Source organism: Vulpes vulpes, chromosome 1, assembly GCF_048418805.1.
Source record: "Vulpes vulpes isolate BD-2025 chromosome 1, VulVul3, whole genome shotgun sequence".
In the NCBI taxonomy this organism is placed as follows: domain Eukaryota; kingdom Metazoa; phylum Chordata; class Mammalia; order Carnivora; family Canidae; genus Vulpes; species Vulpes vulpes.
In genome coordinates this window covers 67099988-67117802 of record NC_132780.1, presented here as the reverse complement: position 1 = coordinate 67117802, position 17815 = coordinate 67099988, and the positions used below count along the sequence as shown (strand labels likewise).

At 53.5% G+C, this 17815-nt stretch overlaps 2 protein-coding genes and 1 long non-coding RNA gene across 6 annotated transcripts in view; all 3 read right to left on the bottom strand.

The window, feature by feature from the left end:
- RPS6KA2 (ribosomal protein S6 kinase A2) overlaps positions 1 to 17815 on the bottom strand; it is a 347615-nt gene that overhangs the window by 216741 nt on the left and 113059 nt on the right. The window lies entirely within an intron of this gene.
- On the bottom strand, positions 851 to 7262 carry LOC140599927 (uncharacterized). The gene is made up of 3 exons (XM_072766364.1): positions 7033 to 7262; positions 5780 to 5920; positions 851 to 4312 (listed from the first exon to the last, which is right to left on the bottom strand). The coding sequence occupies exons 1-3, from the start codon at positions 7119 to 7121 to the stop codon at positions 3619 to 3621; spliced, it is 924 nt and encodes a 307-aa protein (XP_072622465.1). The 5' UTR covers positions 7122 to 7262; the 3' UTR covers positions 851 to 3618.
- LOC140599928 (uncharacterized) lies at positions 8858 to 11298 on the bottom strand. The gene is made up of 3 exons (XR_012003008.1): positions 11102 to 11298; positions 10689 to 10910; positions 8858 to 9069 (listed from the first exon to the last, which is right to left on the bottom strand). It is a non-coding gene; the product is annotated as an uncharacterized lncRNA (long non-coding RNA).

Genomic DNA, 17815 nt, shown 5'->3' with positions numbered 1-17815 from the left:
CTGTGTAGGAGGGACCGTGGGGGAACCAGACGCCGTGCTCCTGACAAGGAGAAGCAGCGGGCCACACGGCCTTCGCCATCCCGAGGACAGGTGATCCTCACGTTCCGGGCAAACTGCAGCAGGAGGGCTGGAAACACCCCAAACCCGGCATCGGCCGCAGGCAGCTGAACCCAGTGCCCTCTGCGTCCTAACCCAGGCACCGTGTCTCACGTCTGCCCCACACTCAGCATCTCCCCATTGGCCTGTCTCCAGCCCCCGCTCAGCTGCCGCCCAGGGCTGGCCACCCCTAGGGAGGCTGAGCCTTTCTCTGCCCCGACACCTGGGGTTCTGGGGACAGCAGGGGAACTGTGCCCCAGTGACCTCAGCCTCTGCCGCCCCCTCCTCACACAACTCCAGGCCTCAGCGCTGCACATCTTCTTGGTTTCTGCTTCAGAATTTGCTCTCAAAATGATAGCGTGGCCTGTGTCCCAGAGATAAAAACCTCTCGACTTTCCCACCATGGGCCCCAGGATGCTCATGCGCTGACCCCCCAGTGTCCCTGGCTGGCAGTGCCCGTCCCTCAGCCCTCTTGCAAGGGGACCCCATACTCAGTCCTCCTGTGCAGGTCTCTCGACCCCCATCACACCATTCTGTCCTAGGTGGTGGGCTTAGGTTTAAATCTTACGATGACAAATAAGAATATTAGAAGAAAAATTATGTACACAGCACAGTGTTTGATCATAAAATTTTGCTCATCCTTAAAAGCATTCTAAGGTTTTCAGATGCCGCTTTTATGCTTAACCTACAGGCAATTTACCCAAGGAACACATTTCAAAACAAACTTCCACTCCAATAATTATAGGCAATAAAATGTACCAGCTTTCTCCTTTTTAATTCATTAATGAATCGAGGAACATAAAAGCTCAATTAAAAACAAAGGCGCATGCATCGCTTGGCTCTTTCAGTCTCGTTAATTTAATAAGACACTGGTGTTGAAATGCCGCTGAAGGAAAATGGAATATCCTTGCTCTTTTTCCTGCTTGGGGTTCACCCTGGGCTCAGATCAGTAAATGAGGTCTGCTCACCGCGCTGCACTCAGAGCCCAGAGCCCCCAGTCAGTGCGGCTGGGAGCAGGGGTGAGAGGGAGAGACGTGCGGGCAGGCTGGGGCTTGGGGCTCCGTGGCAGCACCCAGAGCCCATCTCAGGGTGAGAATAATGGGATCTGAGGTGAGCGCCAGGGACCCAGACACAAAGGACACAGGGTTTGCACACCTACAGCAAGACCATTGATCAGAGACTCTCATGTGAACCCCACTGTCAGCAGACAGCACCTTGTTTATGTGTCCTCCGTGTTCTCAGACCTCCCTACTTCACGAGGACTCGCGCTCCCCTGCCCCTGCAGCTTCTGGAAGGCTGTTAGTAATGCAAATCCCGACTTTTATGACCCAGTCCATCAGCCAACCAAGTTTCAAAGTGACAAAACAGATGAGGACATTCAATGGGAGATGGACCAAAGGTCCTGTGGTGGGAAGACATCCGGCCCAGTCCTGTTCCTCTGGCTATACTCATGCAGGGTGGCTCTGGTCCGCACCCTGGGAGGCGCCTGGGCTGTCTCGTCCTGGCACCCGCAGCTCAGCTCTGACGTGCACCTCGGAGACCCCGCGCTCCAAGACCGGGCTCACAACCCAAGCACACGCACGTTCGACGGCCATCAACAACCTCCGCGCGGCCGTATGGATACGATGCATTTCTCAGATGTGTGAGACCTCAAAGCCTTTCATGTTATAAATTATGTGCAATCGCGTTCTCCTGATTAGGAGCAAATATTGAAAAGGCAAGAAAGGTGATGATGTACTCCCAATCGAGCGATGAGCAAGTGAGAGACAAAATGTTTCCAGAGCCGGTGCATCATCTACAGACCACATTCCCTCAGTTCCAGAGAGCTGAAATGTTTAAAATGATCTCGTTAGTTTAAATGATTAGCTTTAAATTTGCCTTATTAATGATGTGGTCAGAGAATGTCAGGTTTCATTTGTAATAAATTAACGATTCACCTAGGAACGTTCAAGGACTATAGTACTTCCCTCCATGAATCAGCGCTTTACTGTGGGGATAATCACTGTCCCCTGATCACTACGTATACGCACAAATGCTGCCAGAGCATATCAGATTGAGAACAGAGAAGAGGAATGTGTTCCAGGCTCTTTAAACCCTCAGGGACCCAGATCTGCAGCTCAGATGGCAGAGCCAATCTCGCCTCCCTGAACGTGAGATGATGAGGGAACCAGCCGGTGCATGAATGGAAAGCGGCCGGTGGTGGGGGGAGCGGCTTGGGGGGCTAGTCCTTTGGGGCTCCCCGGCCTCTAAGGCACCGGGCCCCAGACTGGGTGAGGCATCCAGCGGCAGACTGTCCCCCGTCTTTCTCCTGAGCTTCTCCTGCACATCGAGGCTGGGAACCCACCATCTTGCAGCAAAGTGTGGCAAGCGCCCGGGTTCCACCTTGGACTCTGTGTTCCGTGATGAGCTCCTGCCATCAGGCTGCAGTGGGGCGGAGGTCCTGGGAACCTGGCTCAGTGCCCCTCGGGCAGGGATGAGGTCTCGCGGGCGCTGCCCCCTCTGATCCCCAGCAGGGCCTCTCAGATGCATCCTCATCTGCTAGACTCACTGCTAGAACCAGCCCCCACCTCCCACTTCCTTGCTGCCCCAAGCTCACACGGGAGAATGGACAGTCACGGGCCCTGCGTCGTTACAAGCTGCTAGGAGCAAACTTCAGATTGGACCAGGGAGGGTTGTGAGTCAAACAAATCACCGGTTTTGTAGCTCCTACTCCGGACCAGCTTTTGCGAAGATCAGCTCTTATAGAGCCTCACGTTTCTAGGACTTCATTTCCCATGGCAAAGATGAGCAATCTGGGACTGAGAAATCAGCCAGGGAGCCAGGGGGCTGGAACAGCAGCAGTGGGGGGTCCGGCCTGGGTCTAGGTGCTCTTCCAATGGCCACACCAGACTCCAGGAGTGAGACAGGCAAACGCAGTGGCCGTGACACAGGCTGGCTAGGACATGGCAGGGCGTGAGTGCCATGGTGCCTCCACCCCCTGCACCTCGGGTCCAGGGGCTCAGGGGAACATCTGCTGGACAGACTTAGGGCCCTTCCAGACACACGGAGGTGGGCTGAACTTCATCAGGCTGAGACACCCACCCTGCTGGAAAAGGATAGGGCCGCGGTCGGTCTCCAGCAGGGACTGGTCACAATGGGTGGGGATGTGTGGGCGCTGCATCAAGCAACCCCCTCCTCCTGCCGTGGGACACCTGGTGAAGGCAGCTGTCCTCATCACTGGACACACCCCTGAGCTCCTTCTGTGGTGCAGGTGGCGAGATGCTTCTGAATGAGCTCTGAGGAGGAAGCAGAGGGTCACTGCTGGACCTGTCGTGCGATGCTGGTGCCCACCAGAGAAACCCAGGCCAGTATGCGTTGCGATGGCCACCGAAGCCCGTCCCCTGCTTACAGACTCGCTGTCACCCATGGCATTTCACTTGTCCTGGCTTTCACGTGCCCTCCCTTCCGCTCATTTGGCTCATCCTGTTCATCCTGTGAGACCTGTCACTTCCTCCATGAAGACCGCCTTGACTGACAGCAGGATCACACTCCTCTAGCCTGTGTCCTCACAACATCTAGACCAGGGCCTCCAACTGTACTGTCCCTGTAGCTGGTGCTCATGCACATCTGCTGCCCTGACAGCCCCCGACACTGGGGCCAGGGTAGGCGTGCACACTCGCTGGGACAGCACACCATCTCCTTCATCGGTGGGTGGAAGGAGATAGGAAAGATGAAGAATCTGGTCAAGCAAAGGTACGAAAGGTCCAAGTCAGAGTGACAGAAGCCATGGGCCATGCCTGCCTGGCTTCCAGAAAAGAAACGAGCCCACACTCTGCACCCACTTCTTTCCTGCCCAGCGCTGCTCCGGGCCGTGGAAATGCAGGAACAGCTGCACGATGGCCTCGGCACCCACTTCCATGGCTCTGATGAGGACACGAGGACAGCACGAGCAGCGGTCCCCGGGGAGGGCCCGACATGAAGGAGCAGCTGGAGATGAGCATCAAGGCAGGGCCAGCGCCAGGCACTGTCATCACGCCCGACGTGAGGAGGAACACAGAGGTCCGAAGTGTCCCGAGAGCTACATGCCCAAGAGCCCGACGGCGGAAGACTCCGGAATCCCGAGCGCATGGTGCTGTGTGAGTGCCAGCCGCCAGCACCTTCCGACTTCGGGCACCTGTTGCGTGGCTGTGAAGGGCACCGGATCCGCGGAGGCCAGAGGGATTTCCTGCCAGTGAAGCTAAAGAGGAAGGAGGAGGCAGTGTGAAGGCAAAGGGGTTCGCTAAAAACGTGTGTCGCTCTATTGGTGTCCATCTGCCTTCCCCGTATTTATCTCTCCATTAAGACAGTTTACTGGATTATTCGGATTACATGAATCCAATATTTTATTGGCTCAGATTGGCTTGCTAAGCTTTGATTTTCTGTGAAGAGCAAGCGGAGAATGTTCAGAGTTTGCAAACATTTAAAGAAAGGGCAGGATCTCCCTCATGCTGCAGAACCAGCCCATGGACCTGGTGCCACATGAAAGGTTACGGGGTTTTTGCACTAGTGGTGAGCATGGCCGGAGGGGAACGGGCACTCAGCAGCGTTCCTCTAGGAGGGCGTGAGCTGCTGAGAAAGATCGAAGCCCTGCAAGGTGGGAATGAGACCTGTAAGACTCACTCAGTGACACCAAGGCCACCACCTACCACTGCGCGGGGCGGGGGGCTGGGGTGTGTGTGGTGTGTTCACAGGGCTTCCACATGCGTTCCGATAGCCCATGTGAGCAGAGCAGGATGGGAGGGCGAGGGTGAGAGGGCTCCAAAGTCAGGAGAAATGACACCCAAGGCTTTAGCTGGGGTGCAGCTGGTGGGGGTCTCTGTAGGCAGAAGCCCTGGCAGGGATTCCCGGGTCTCCTGTGACACTTGGTGTCATCACTCTCTTCTGACTGCCTTTCAAACTCTGTGGGCGTGTTGGACCCAGTCACTAAAGCTCGGTGCCAGTGATTTTTTTTTTCTGTGGGGGTGGCTGGAGGGGTGCTGAGCTCTGTGGCGGTGCACACCCACTGTGGACACAGGGACACCGGGGCCAGAGATGGGGAGGCTGAGGGGCACAGCTGGAAGTCTCTCTGACCCCCGCCCAGGCCAGCCCCGACTTGGTCGCCCACGTAGCCAGGGGATAACACCCTACTGCGAGAGCCACACGGGCGACGGGGTAACTCCTAAGGGAACCAGTGACGAGGAGCCAACATGAAGTCACTTTGTCCAGGTCCATTTATGGCCACTTAGCAAAGAGCGGAACCGGGAAGCAACATGTCACCACTGGGCTCTGAGGAACAAGAGGAGGCTGAGCAAACGGCATGTAGCATCCCTTCTGTGTGTGAAATGACAGGTGGGCTGACGGAGGAAACAGAATATGGCTGGAATCATGATTCCACCTAGGGTCTAGGACATGCCCAGGTTAGCTACACAGCACAATGTTGTAGGAGAGGCAGCTTCTGAGCAGTTTCTAGGCACACCTGCGTGTGCACATGGAAACACGTGACCTTCTCACCCCTACTCTCCTCATACGGAATGTGAGGCAACACCTGCACCACCCTCCCAAGAATTACGGGGATCAAGTGGATTATTTTGTGTGGAGCACTTAAAACAGTGCCTGGCACATGACAAAGGTCCTCTTTCCAACGGGGAGTCAGAAGCTGGGATCTCAAAGGAACCATGGATCTTACCAGAACTCCTCCTTTCCAGATTTAAAACCAAAGGTCTGAGGAGCTAAACTGACTCTGTCAGCATCACCGGCGTGGTTAATTAGGGAGGCATGTGGGGCGAGAGCACGTTTGTCACGGCTGCTGTGGGAGGAAGGATCAGAACTGGAAGGTGGAGAGGAAATGGATCAGCGCAGGCATCAGGGGGTCCTGGAGCTGGAGACATGAGTCAGCCCCTGTACACACTGGCACACACCTGCACGGACCCACACATCTACACATACCAGCACACCTGCACACACTTGCATGCACACCTGCACACACACACACTCCTGCACATCCGTACACATCTGTGTGCACACACCTACACATACCTCCATGCAAACACACCTGCATACATGCATGCCCCCCGCACCTGCATGCACACCAAACATATCTATGTAAACACATGCACACCTGTATAAACACATGTACCTACACACATGCACAACTGCACATACCTACACATGCACATCTGCATACATGCCTGTACATCTGCACACGTGTATGTACACACACCTGCATGCAAACACACCTGCACACATGCATACCTGCACACAAACACACCTGCACACATGGATACCTGCAAACACACATGCACATCTACACATACCTACTCATGCACATCTGCAAACATGTTTGCACACACCTGCACAATGCATACTCCACACACCTGCATGCACACCCACACACATCTGTGTGTACACATGCACACCTGTATAAACACACATGCCTGCATGCACACATGTAGCCCATAGCCCCCAAGAAGTCACAAGCAGGAAGAGAGCTTGGATGTCTCCCTGAGTAAGCAGGTCAGGACTCATGATGCAGAAGGAACATGAGGATGAAGGCAGAGGCTGAAGATAAATGAAGACACTCAAATCCATGGGAATTATAGGGTAAGTGTGACTCTAATGAGAAGAGAAGGCCGAGCCACATGGATCATGCATGGTGCCTCCCCGGCACAGGACAGGCCACAGGGAGCCAGGGCCCCTGCACAGCGCACTTCCCTTCCAGCCCCAGGCCCTGCACACCGACACTGCCCAGCCTCCCTGGCCTCCTGGGGGGCCCGTCTAACCTGCTCAGAGCAGCTCACTCATCCGAGTGGCTGGGACTAGGGTTTCCTGAGAAGGAAACCGTGCACTTCGACAGTGCCTGGTGTCCAAACACGGTCCAGAGGAGCCCTTCCAAACTCTGTGACAACACAGCATGCTCACCGCTTCACGTGCTCATCTCACCGTGGAGACCTCCCCTGCCTGCGACATCCATCAGGCCCAGCTCCTCTTGAGGGAAGGGGCTCCTTCTGCCTGCAGGCCTCAGACAGCATCTGTTCCTAAAAGGCACAGCTGCCGAATGAGCCTCGCTCCACTGGCCAGCATTTCACCCCAGCACTTTCCTTTCAAATGACCCACATTTCCTGGGAAAAGAGCTGTCCGGCCTTCCTCTCTGCACGCATCAGTGGACGGGGGCACTTTGGAGGAGTAAAGATGCATCTCAGTGTCTTCAGTGAGAACAGCCAGGCCTTCCGCCCCAAGCTGACCCCACGGCCACCTCCCTTCCACTGGCGTCTGGGCCAGCGCCACTGCTGGACGTGGGCCGCTACTCCAGCAATGTCCTCTCACGAAAGACATTTGTTCTCCCAACCCTATGGGCCTCCTGCTTCTACGTGGATTTATGGTGTCTCTTTCTTTGCTTCTGTGGAAGGGCCGGTTCTCTTCCGTCCAACAGACCTCACATGTTTTACACAAAGGAGTCCGGGACCTGCAACCCGATCACCACATGCTCCTGCCATGTCTTCAAGGAAATCTCCGACGGCAGCCTCTGTGTGCACCTGCCACACGTGCCTGTGTGTGTGTCTCCTCAGTATGACAGGGAAAGAGTAAAAATGTGTGCAGGGGATACAGACAGTGAACATCTACATGAATGTGCCAGGAACAGGAACATGGAGGAGAGAGGAGGGGAGGTGGGCAGGAGGGGAGGGGAGGCCATCCCACTGTTCAGAATTCTCAGTGCACATCCTGGGGCCAGTCCTCCCAGCTGTGCCCTCAGACCCGCGGGCCCTGCTGGCCCTCTGCAGGTGACACGCCCGGGGCTGGCCGGCTGGACCCCACAGGACCAGCGTGGGGAACTGAGGACAGCCGTGTGAGCTCGCGGCTAGAATGCTGTGGGGTTAAATGCTCCCACACATCATAGGCAAATATTTGGAAACTGAACAAAACTGCCCACCTGTAGCTATGAGGTGGGCTCAGCGGCAGCACCTTCTCTGTTTAGGGCTGAGCCCAGCGCCCCTGTGCTCTTTGCCAGGACATGGGTGTCCATCTGCTGTCACGCTGCAGAGAGAGGTGTCGGGACAGTGACTCACATGATGCTGAGGTAGGAACTCCGGCCGCTCCGAGGCCACTGGCCTCACTGGGGGAGCCGGGGAGTCCTGGCTGCGGCCCTCCCCACGGAGGGGCCCGTCCAGGGAGGGGCGCGGTGAGCCCGGGGAACGGTGCGTCTCTGCGCCATGGTCGCACCAGGCCCTCACATGGTCACATCAGTCGTTTGCATCCACTGTGAATTCCCAGAAGCCCTCCCCCTGGGCCCGTACATAAATCCGCTCCCACGGGCAGTGTGTCCATGTACCCACAGGCAGCCCACGAGAACAGCGAAGCAGCCCTTGCCATTCTGCAGAATCAGCACACATCTGCCCATTCCTCGACACAGAGCATCCCAGCCGTCAGCTCAGAAAGCCAAACAGGATTCCCAGCCAACGTCTGTCAGGAAGTCAGACACGCTGTGCCTCTGCTGCCAGAATTATGTCTGGGTGGCCGCACACAGCTCCACGCAGTCCTCAGGATCCTTACCAGAGAGAGCACCTGCTAAGTGGTAGGAGACACCCCATGAGCCCCACTTGTCCATCTCCAGGCCAGTGTCCCTCACGCACCACATAGCTGTCCCATCTGTGCGTGAGTGAGGCACATGTTCCCTCCCCATGGAGGGCTGCCCGGGGCCTGGGCTCTGCAACTGGCCTCATGGTCACACCCCCAGCCTCGCCGCCGGCTGGGTAGCTGGGCAACTCACCCCATCCAGGAGGCCTCGGGCTTCTCATCCACAAAATGGACATGGAACTGCCACCGAACAAATAGTGCTGCTCTGGGGTCAGCCCTGCCAGGGCCTCATTTTAGACTTGAGTGACCACGTGTACAAGTGATGTGTGTTTGGGCTGAAGACAGAATTACCTGTTCTTTCCATTTCATCAGGGAAGTCTCTCCAACAGAGGCCTCCAAGCATTCCTGCCGTGGACGGGTATTCCCTAAGTGTCTTATCTGGCACTTACATCTCAATTACTGTGTTTTATAAAGAACATTAACTAAATGAAGACATTGAATAAATGCTTGGTTAGCTTGGTCATGAACAGTGCACGGCATCTGTGGTTTTTTTTTTTTAAGATTTTTACTTATTTATTCACGAGAAGCTCAGAGAGGCAGAGACACAGGCAGAGGGAGAAGCAGGCTCCATGCAAGGAGCCTGATGTGGGACTCGGTCCTGGATCCCGGGATCACACCCTGGGCCAAGGGCAGATGCTCAACCGCTAAGCCACCCAGGCGTCCCATCTGTGGGTTTATAGAATATATCCTTCATGGTTTTATGACATGATGACAAAAGTAAAAAATTTAAGGGGCATCTGGGTGGCTCAGTGGTTGAGCATCTGCCTTCAACTCAGGGCGTGATCCCAGGGTCCTGGGATTGAGTCCTGCATCGGGCCCCCCCCCCCCCCACAGGAGCCTGCTTCTCCCTCTGCTTGTGTCTGCTTCTCTCTGTGTGTCTCTCATGGATAAATAAATAAAATCCTTTTTTTTTTAAGTAAAAATTTTAAAAACATTTTAGGTGCTAGCAGATCTGGGTGTCGACAGCTCATTTTGGGAAACCTGCACTCTGTCCTGAGATACACAAATGTCTGTGACACGCAACAGGTGTGGAAACCAAGCAAAGAGAAAGCAGGTGACACAGGAACCACCTGCTCAGAGTGCAGGGTGGGCCCAGGCCTCCGAGGCCCTGTCGAATTCCTTCCTTTCTTCCCTTCTGTTTTCATGGCTCCAGCAGCACAGGTCTCCCTCACCTGTGGTTCTGAATGGACTTCCAGGGTCAATCTCTCTGCACAGACTGTGTGAGGCCCGCCAGGCTGATATTCCCAAATAAATGCTCCTGTGTCCCTCCACACCTGGCAGCCCCCTCTGCACCTGCCCCCACACCTGCACACCTGCTGTCGGTCTGCATCGTTGCAGGGGCCAGGGGGTTAGACCCCCTCCACGATGCTTCCTTTGCCACTGCGCCCACTCCACCCCACATTTTATCTGTTCCCCATTAGTACCACACTGTCATGGCACATCTGGCCCTCTAAAATCGTTTCTCTTCAAAGGGATTGGAGGCCCCACAGGTTTGAGGCAAAGGTGCATTACAAATAACCATGCTAAGTATGTTTCTGGCATTTTCTTACCCAGGCATTTACTTGTTTATCCACAGATTGGAATAGGACATTAAGAATCCCAGAAGGCTAGTAGGAAGCTGGCCAGGGCACAGGCCCCCCGCCCCCGATGAGTAGCCACGGACCAATGAAAAGTCATCCTTGTAAGTGAGACCAGTAACAGGACAGGGAATCACGTGTGGGGAGAGCGAACTACAAATTATTAAAGACACGATTACGTCGAAAGGCATCTCGGAGAGGGACTAGTGAACTGGGCATGAGGGACCTCACGGCGACATCCCACAGACCCAGCCTGGACCGTCACCTGCCAGCACCCGCCGTCTCAGAGGAGGAGGAGAATGTGGAATAAAGTAAGCAGAGAAAGACCAGGTGAGGACAGAAGTGTGAGAAAAAGGGGAAAGGAGCAAACACGGCTCAGCCTCCTACCTTGCGTCACCAGCTCTGGTTCAACTAAAATCTCCCCTTGCTGAAAAGCAAGCACGGCAGCCCGAGGCCCGAACGTGGGCCGGGATGCACAGTGCCCGGCGCCAGCCAGCTCAAGGGCGAGATCGAATAACGTCGGGCTGAGAACGGACGCGACGCAGGACGGGCCCCTCGTGCAAGCCAAAGTTTAAAGAAAAACAGAAATAACGGAGAACGCGTTTGCACCTAAACAAAGAAAAACACAAAAAAAGCGAATGCTTCCAGAAAATCACACGCTGTCTCACATCAAATATTAAGCGAGGGTGGGGGAAAGGTTACAAATGTCACGGATGACTTTGAAGCACAAGTCCCTAAGGGGCCGGCCGCCTGGCTCCCAATGCAAAGCACCCGGTGAAAACAGAACGGAAGGTACTTACTAACAGAGCCCCATAGAACTTCGAGAAGGCTTGCCGGAAGCGAGAAAGCATAGTGCCCGGGTCAGCGACCACGGCCCCCCGCCCGGGAGCCACCGGCTCCTCCTCCTCCTGGTGGAGCGTCGCCCCCTCCACGTGTCAGAGCAAAGCTCCCCGTGCAGAGGCCGATCCTCACCGGGCGGCATCCGAGAGCTGCGGGCAAGACGACGGTGAACCAGAACCGCTTTTAGTGGCTGACCTAATCCGACACCTCGGGGTCATTTACTTAATATAGGGACTGCCGTTTCCACTGGGTGGCAAGTTAGCAAGGTTGGCCACCTGTTCTGCTGCGCGTGTGCCCAGCCCGAGGGGAGCCCGGATCAGACGAGCCGCTAACGCCGTGCCAGTGGCGGTGGGGGCAGGACGCACAGGGTCGGCAGGGAGGCGCCGGATCCCAGCTCGGACGGTGCTGCCAAACCCGCGTGATGCTCCTTCCACCGCCTGGGAGGCTGTGGGGCAGGTGGCCGGGGACGTGATTCTCCTGGTCCTTAGCATTGTTTCCATGCATTCTTTTCCGGACGCTCTATTTTTGTCATTTTCAGACTCTGATCTCCGTGAACCCTTGGTAGGGCCTCTGCTAACGAAACCTAAAACCGGGAGAATGTGAGCCATGCACCAGCGCCACGCGGCTTAATTGCAAAGCCACAAAGATTCCCTGTTCCTGTGTCCGATGGCTGTCCTTGGCCTCCCCACATCAGAACCTCTCTCCAAACCTCCGGCCACAGATATCCAAAGTGGACTCACACTGTTCATGAAGTGGCCTCAGCAGTTTCGTGATGATGGAGTTTTTAAAAAGAAACGTCTATACCATTCGTGTCCACCCCGCGGCTCCTTGGAGGGACGCGGTTGGCTGCTTTAACGTGATGAGCTGCTTTCCCTGTTAACCCGTTTGACACTTCGAGCCGTCCCCACCAGGTCCCTTGTCTGCGCTTTCCCAAATAGCAGCTAACTTGGTGTTAGCAATTTTGGAGAGAAAGCCAAGAAAAATAGGAGAAATACACACACAAAAAAGTTCACGGACGCGTGCTCTTGCTTAGACACACCTCTTAGCCCAAAGTGACTGAGCTGGTTTGCTGAGGGAAGGAGGGGTCAGGACCTCAGTCTACATGCCCTTCATTATTAATGTCACTCTGTCCCCCCGCAACCCCCCCCCCGCCAAGGGCTTCTGCTCTCGTTTGTGATTCTCACCATTCTGTTGAATGACAAAATTAATAAACATCTCTCTCAAGCGTCATTGCACATTGTTGCTCGTTGGGAATCTGTGTGCCATTTTTAACAAGAAGACAGAGAATATCTTCATGCCCCTGAATCTCCACAAAGGGGTGGCCCGTCCAAGTGCTCTTTGCCCCACACAGCTTATCTGCCACATGGAGACCCAGAAACCAAAGAAGGAATTTCCTTCAGCAAGTCAGGCCTCTGCAGAAACCACCTGCTCAGCCTCGCGTTCAGGTGATTGCCGAGGTCTGGAGAACGGGCATTTCTTCTGGAGGAATTTGCTGAGAATCTCCCCGTTTGGACCTGCCCGTCTGCTCACGGCCTTCCAATGCAATGAAGTCACTGTCACCGCAACCACTGATGTCGCTAACCTGCTCAGCTGGGGAGAGATTTCTAGTAACGTTCCAGCTGAAGACAGGTGCCAAGGGTGGCCTCGCAGGGGTTCCGCTCCCTTCTTATGAGTGTGTGCCTGGGGCGGGTGACAGTGTAGGTCCTTGGAATCACAATTCCATGATCCTGGAGGGTAGGGCGTGCTTCAGCCCCGCTGTGGGGACCCCTGACCACCAGGTGGCCTATCTACCATCCACACACTGCTAAATGCAAACTATGTCTCTGGCTGCCCGGTGTCCTTGAGCTCCAGAAATCTGCACCAGCCACCTGCTGATGGAGGCCCTGGTGTCCAGCAGGCAGCATGGCCCCCAGGGCCCCACAGTGGTTTCTCCCTCCCCCACTCGCTGCTGTGCCCCTGACTGCCATGGCCATGGCACGTCCTCCACCCCATTACTGAAGCCCAAACAAGGGCTGGCTGTTTGGGGTCTTTGCCTTTCATTCATGCACTGACTCAGTCTCCTTGTTGTGTCCTTAGATCCACCATCCTGTGCACCTGTGTGTCCCCCGATGTCTGCAGCAGTGCGCCCCAGGTCCCTCCATTTCCTGTCTCCATTTCCTGTCCGGTCATCCGTTCTCCACAGTGTGACCAGATGGACTTAAAAATCTTTCAGGCCTCTGTCATCCTCAGTCCCTCATCCTCACCTCTACCCCCGTGGCAGGGATTTTCCGACCTGGAACACCTCTCCTCCAGCATCCTTGGTCTAGCCAACTTTCTCCCTGCTTCCAGGTGCAGAGAGAGTTCCAGGGGGTGTGAGGTCCCAGTCCTTTCTACCTCTGGGGTGCCCTGGGTTACCCTATATGGCCATAGTTGTCCTGGTCTGTATCCCCACTGGCCTTTAGGGGACCAGGGGAGTGCCTTACCTGCTCTGCATACAATAGCACCCTCACACACACACCTAGAAAGGAGGGGCCCCTGCCCTCTCTAATGCAATGCTTTAGAGAGCCTTGCATTGCAAAAAACATGAAAGAATGTACATGTGCAGCACAACCCACAGCCCTGAAGGTTAACTGTCCTGATCAGCTCTGTTCTGGATCCCAGAAATACTGTCCCAAACTCTTATCCCACATCTTCAAGACCCAAGAAGGTGGACGCAGTGGAGAGGAGTTGCCAAGAGACCTTGGACACATGCTGCTCCAGGTCGGGCAGGCTTGGAGACTCGGAAGCACTCAAGTGAGAGCAAGGTAGGTTATCACACCCACCTCTCAGGGGGGAGGCACCAGACTCTTGGGTGTCACTGCCCCTCCGCAATAGTGCCACGTATTTTTGCTTCTCTTCATGCTCCAACTCATGGTGTGTGAAGTACTCAGAAACCACTACGAGACTGCATGAATTGTGTGTGGCAACAGAGTGACATTTACATCATGAAACAATTCACATTACTCTCAAATCTGCACATAGATCTATACGTCTAGGGCTACACATACAAAATCAAGAATAATGAGAACTGTTGAATATAGCAATGTTTTTAAAAGAATTTATTTATTTATTTATTTATTTATTTATTTATTTATTTATTTATGCGAAAGAGAGAGAGAGCACGCACGCATGAGTGGGGGAGTGGGTAAGGGCAGAGGCAGAGGGAAAGGGAGACTCTCTGTTGACTAGGGAGTCAGACACAGGGTTCATTCCCAGGACCCTGAGATCACAACCTGAGCTGAAACTAAGAATCAGACATTCAACCAACTGAGCCACCCAGGCGCCCCAATATTGCAATATTTGTGAAATGAATGAATGAGTTCCTTTCTCTATTGAGACAGAAGATACACTAAGTTAACTCACACTAACGTGCCACGTCTCTCAGAAGATGATAGCTTTGAGGTATGCTTCCCATCCACACTGAGAGCACTCGGTTGCCAGAACACAAGGCTCTGGATGCTGGCTTCATCCCTGGATGTCTTTACCACTCCTCCCAGCACAATGCTAGCTGCCGATGTGATTAGCATGTTATGCATAATTGTCCTTTTGCACATCCATGTATCTGAGAAATGTGCATGAGTCACTTGGGCTGTGAAATAAACTCAGGAAAAGCAGTGACAAGAGGAAGAGAGCCAGCTTCGTGGGGCTCTCATTCTGGTGCAGGAACATCACCGAACAACCAACCGCAGGTTATATACACAAACACCGTTGTCAGGAGGCTGAGCAGCCAGTTACCTGCAGGGCAAGAAGCCCACGCCCCAGGCTGGAGCAAATGTCATTAAAGCTGAAAACCTGTCTACAGGTGAGTCAGGATCATCTAGGCCAAGAAAAGTGAACAGAACCACCTACACAAAGACAAAATATCAGGGATAACACAAACACAACAGAGCCCGGGCCAGCGGTCCTGATAAGGCGGTGTGGCTGGAACGGGGCTGAGCAATAGGACCACGTGAAGGTTTTAGTTAAGGTGTTTCTCCGGGTGGTAACTGGCTCTGACCAGGGAAAGACTGCAAGAGGAGGAGCCAGACGGGTGGGCGTGAACCAGGGCTGAGTGAACAGCAAGGTTGTCTGGGATCCCATGGGTGGGAATACCACCTGGATTGGTCATTGACTGCATGCAGGACGAACAAGATTGTGAGGTCAAGAGCTGATCATCAGAGACCTGCCCCGGGAGCTGGAGGCACATGTATATTCAGATGACAGGTCACTTTCTATGTCCACTCCAGACTTACCGTCCAAGCTTCAGATTCACACGTCCCCTCTCTGCTGGGAACGTTCATTCCACTCTTCCACAGAAACTCGACTAACACATCCACAGCTGAATGCCTCATGTTTTCCCTGAACCACCTATTAAGATAAACAGCTCCTCCTCCATTTTTCCTCATTATAGCAAATGTTCCTACCATTTGCTAATCATCTGTGATGGCTAATTTTCTGTGTCAGCGTGACTGGGCCACTAGGTACTCACATATTTGGCCAAATATTATTCTGGGTGTGTCTCTGAGGATGTTTTTTTGCATGAGATTAACATTTGAATAGGTTGACAGAGTAAAACAGGTTATCCCCTACCAATGTGGGTGGGCCTTATGCAATCAGTTGAAGTCCTGAATAGGACAAAAGGGCTGATCCTCCCTTAAGTAAGAGGTAACTCCACCTACCTGACTGCTTTCAAGCTTTCAAGCATCAATCTTTTCCTGCCTTTGGACTTGAATTAAAACTTCCTGAGTCTTGAGCCTGCTGGTTTTCAGACTGCAAGTTATATCATGGGCTCTCCTGAGTCTCCAGCTTGCTGAATGTAGGTATCAGGACTTGTCAGCCTCCACAATCACATGAGCCTCTTCCTCATAATGCCTCTTTCTCTACCTCTCTCTCTCTCTATCTGTATGTATGTATCCTACTGGTTCTGTTTCTCTGGAGAAGCCTGACTAACACATCAGCCAAAGAGGGGAAGATGTTGCCTAGAAAGAAGGTAAAGAACAAAACACACCAACCAGCCCTAGAAAAACTAAGATAAGCTACAGGGTACCACATGGTATAAATAAACTCTAGAGTACACAAAGACATAGAAATGAGCAGGATTCACTGAGAAGTCAGATAAGCTGGCACTCAGGCTGGGCTGCACCTGGGCACCCAGCCAGCTAGTGAGAGAGCTGTCCCCCCAGATTCCCATCCTGCTGAGTGTGGCTGAGTGGCAGACCTCAGATCACTGGTACATGCAGGGGACTGATGTGACCCTACAACATCTCATTGAAGATGGAGTCAAGGTCCTACCTTTCCCTTTCTGTCTTCTGAAGGGTGGAAACCCTATCTGAGAAGGATTCTGTTTCACCTCCACGGACAAGGGCCACACCTTCAAAGATGGTGCAATGAGAAGATGGAAGAAATCCGGGTCCCTGAGTGACCTCGTGGAGCTGAGCTTCCACAGCCACCTGGGCCATCACCTCGGGACCCCCTCCATGACAGATTCAATCCTCCCTGATGTGAATCACAATGTGTTGGAGTCTCTCTGTTGCACTGAAGCACATCCATGGATTCAGCAGCACAGGCCCTGCCACAGTTTCCTCCAAAATAGGCAGAAGGGATGTGGGTATGCACACTCACTGCTATAGCTGCACTCCAAAGAGCATCTCCACATAGCGGGCTCTGGGGAGCCAGGTGACAAGCAGTGGATGGGAAGGCCCAGTTGGAGATGAAAGGAGGGCGAAGAAGTGGGGTTAGAGGGTCTGGTTACAATGACTCACTGTGACGTGGAGAAGAGCCTAATTGCAAGTGGCCAAGCTGGACTGCGTGAGATTTCAAGAACCAAGAGGTTTTAAAAGACCTTTTACTCAAGTTGGAGCTTATTCCTCATGATGCTGCAATTGGAGATTTTTGTTCACTCATCTGCTGTGTTTGCTGTCTGCCTTTCACATCTGTCCTTTTCCAAAGTGTCCCTGAAAAGCTACATATGGAATCACATTGGATTTAAAAAAAAATAACTTCTCTATTTTCCTTCTCATGAGGACCCCAAGAAGTGCACCACCTAAACTGTGCCCTGAGAACACCTCCATTCCCTTGGGAATTATTTCCCTCAGGCTTTGTCATCATCCCTGTTTCATAAGACCTGCCTCCCCGCAAGCTCAGGACACTTCCAAGTGCCTGGCTCTTTGTCCTTGACACATGGCCCCCTCCAGCTCTCCTTCAGACCCTCCCACTGCAAACCTCTCCCACTTCCTTCCTTGTTGTGTGGGCTTCTGCCTATGACTCAGATTGTCCTGCAGCCACAGGCCATTGTTGGGCTGGGGGTGCACACAGCATCATTGTCTTTCGAATACACGTCTCTCTGATGGGATGAAACTTTTAGGACTCATTTCACCAAGCAAAACAGGAAAAATCATGTTATTACCTGTCACTATGTTAAGTGCCCCGCTCACGGAATGCCTGTTACAGATGGATGCCGATGGCTAATATATTGATTAAAACATCCTTTCCCAATTATGTCATCATGAGAATGACCAGACACATTTCGAATATGACCTCTCTTTCTTGTCATAGGAGAAGCGAGTTTCTCCATGGGAGGAGGCGTGACAGCTTTGTTTGGACTGATAACACATCTTACATACAGGGTTCAACTCACATTAACTGAGACCAGTTTGTAAATCCAAAGAATATACAAT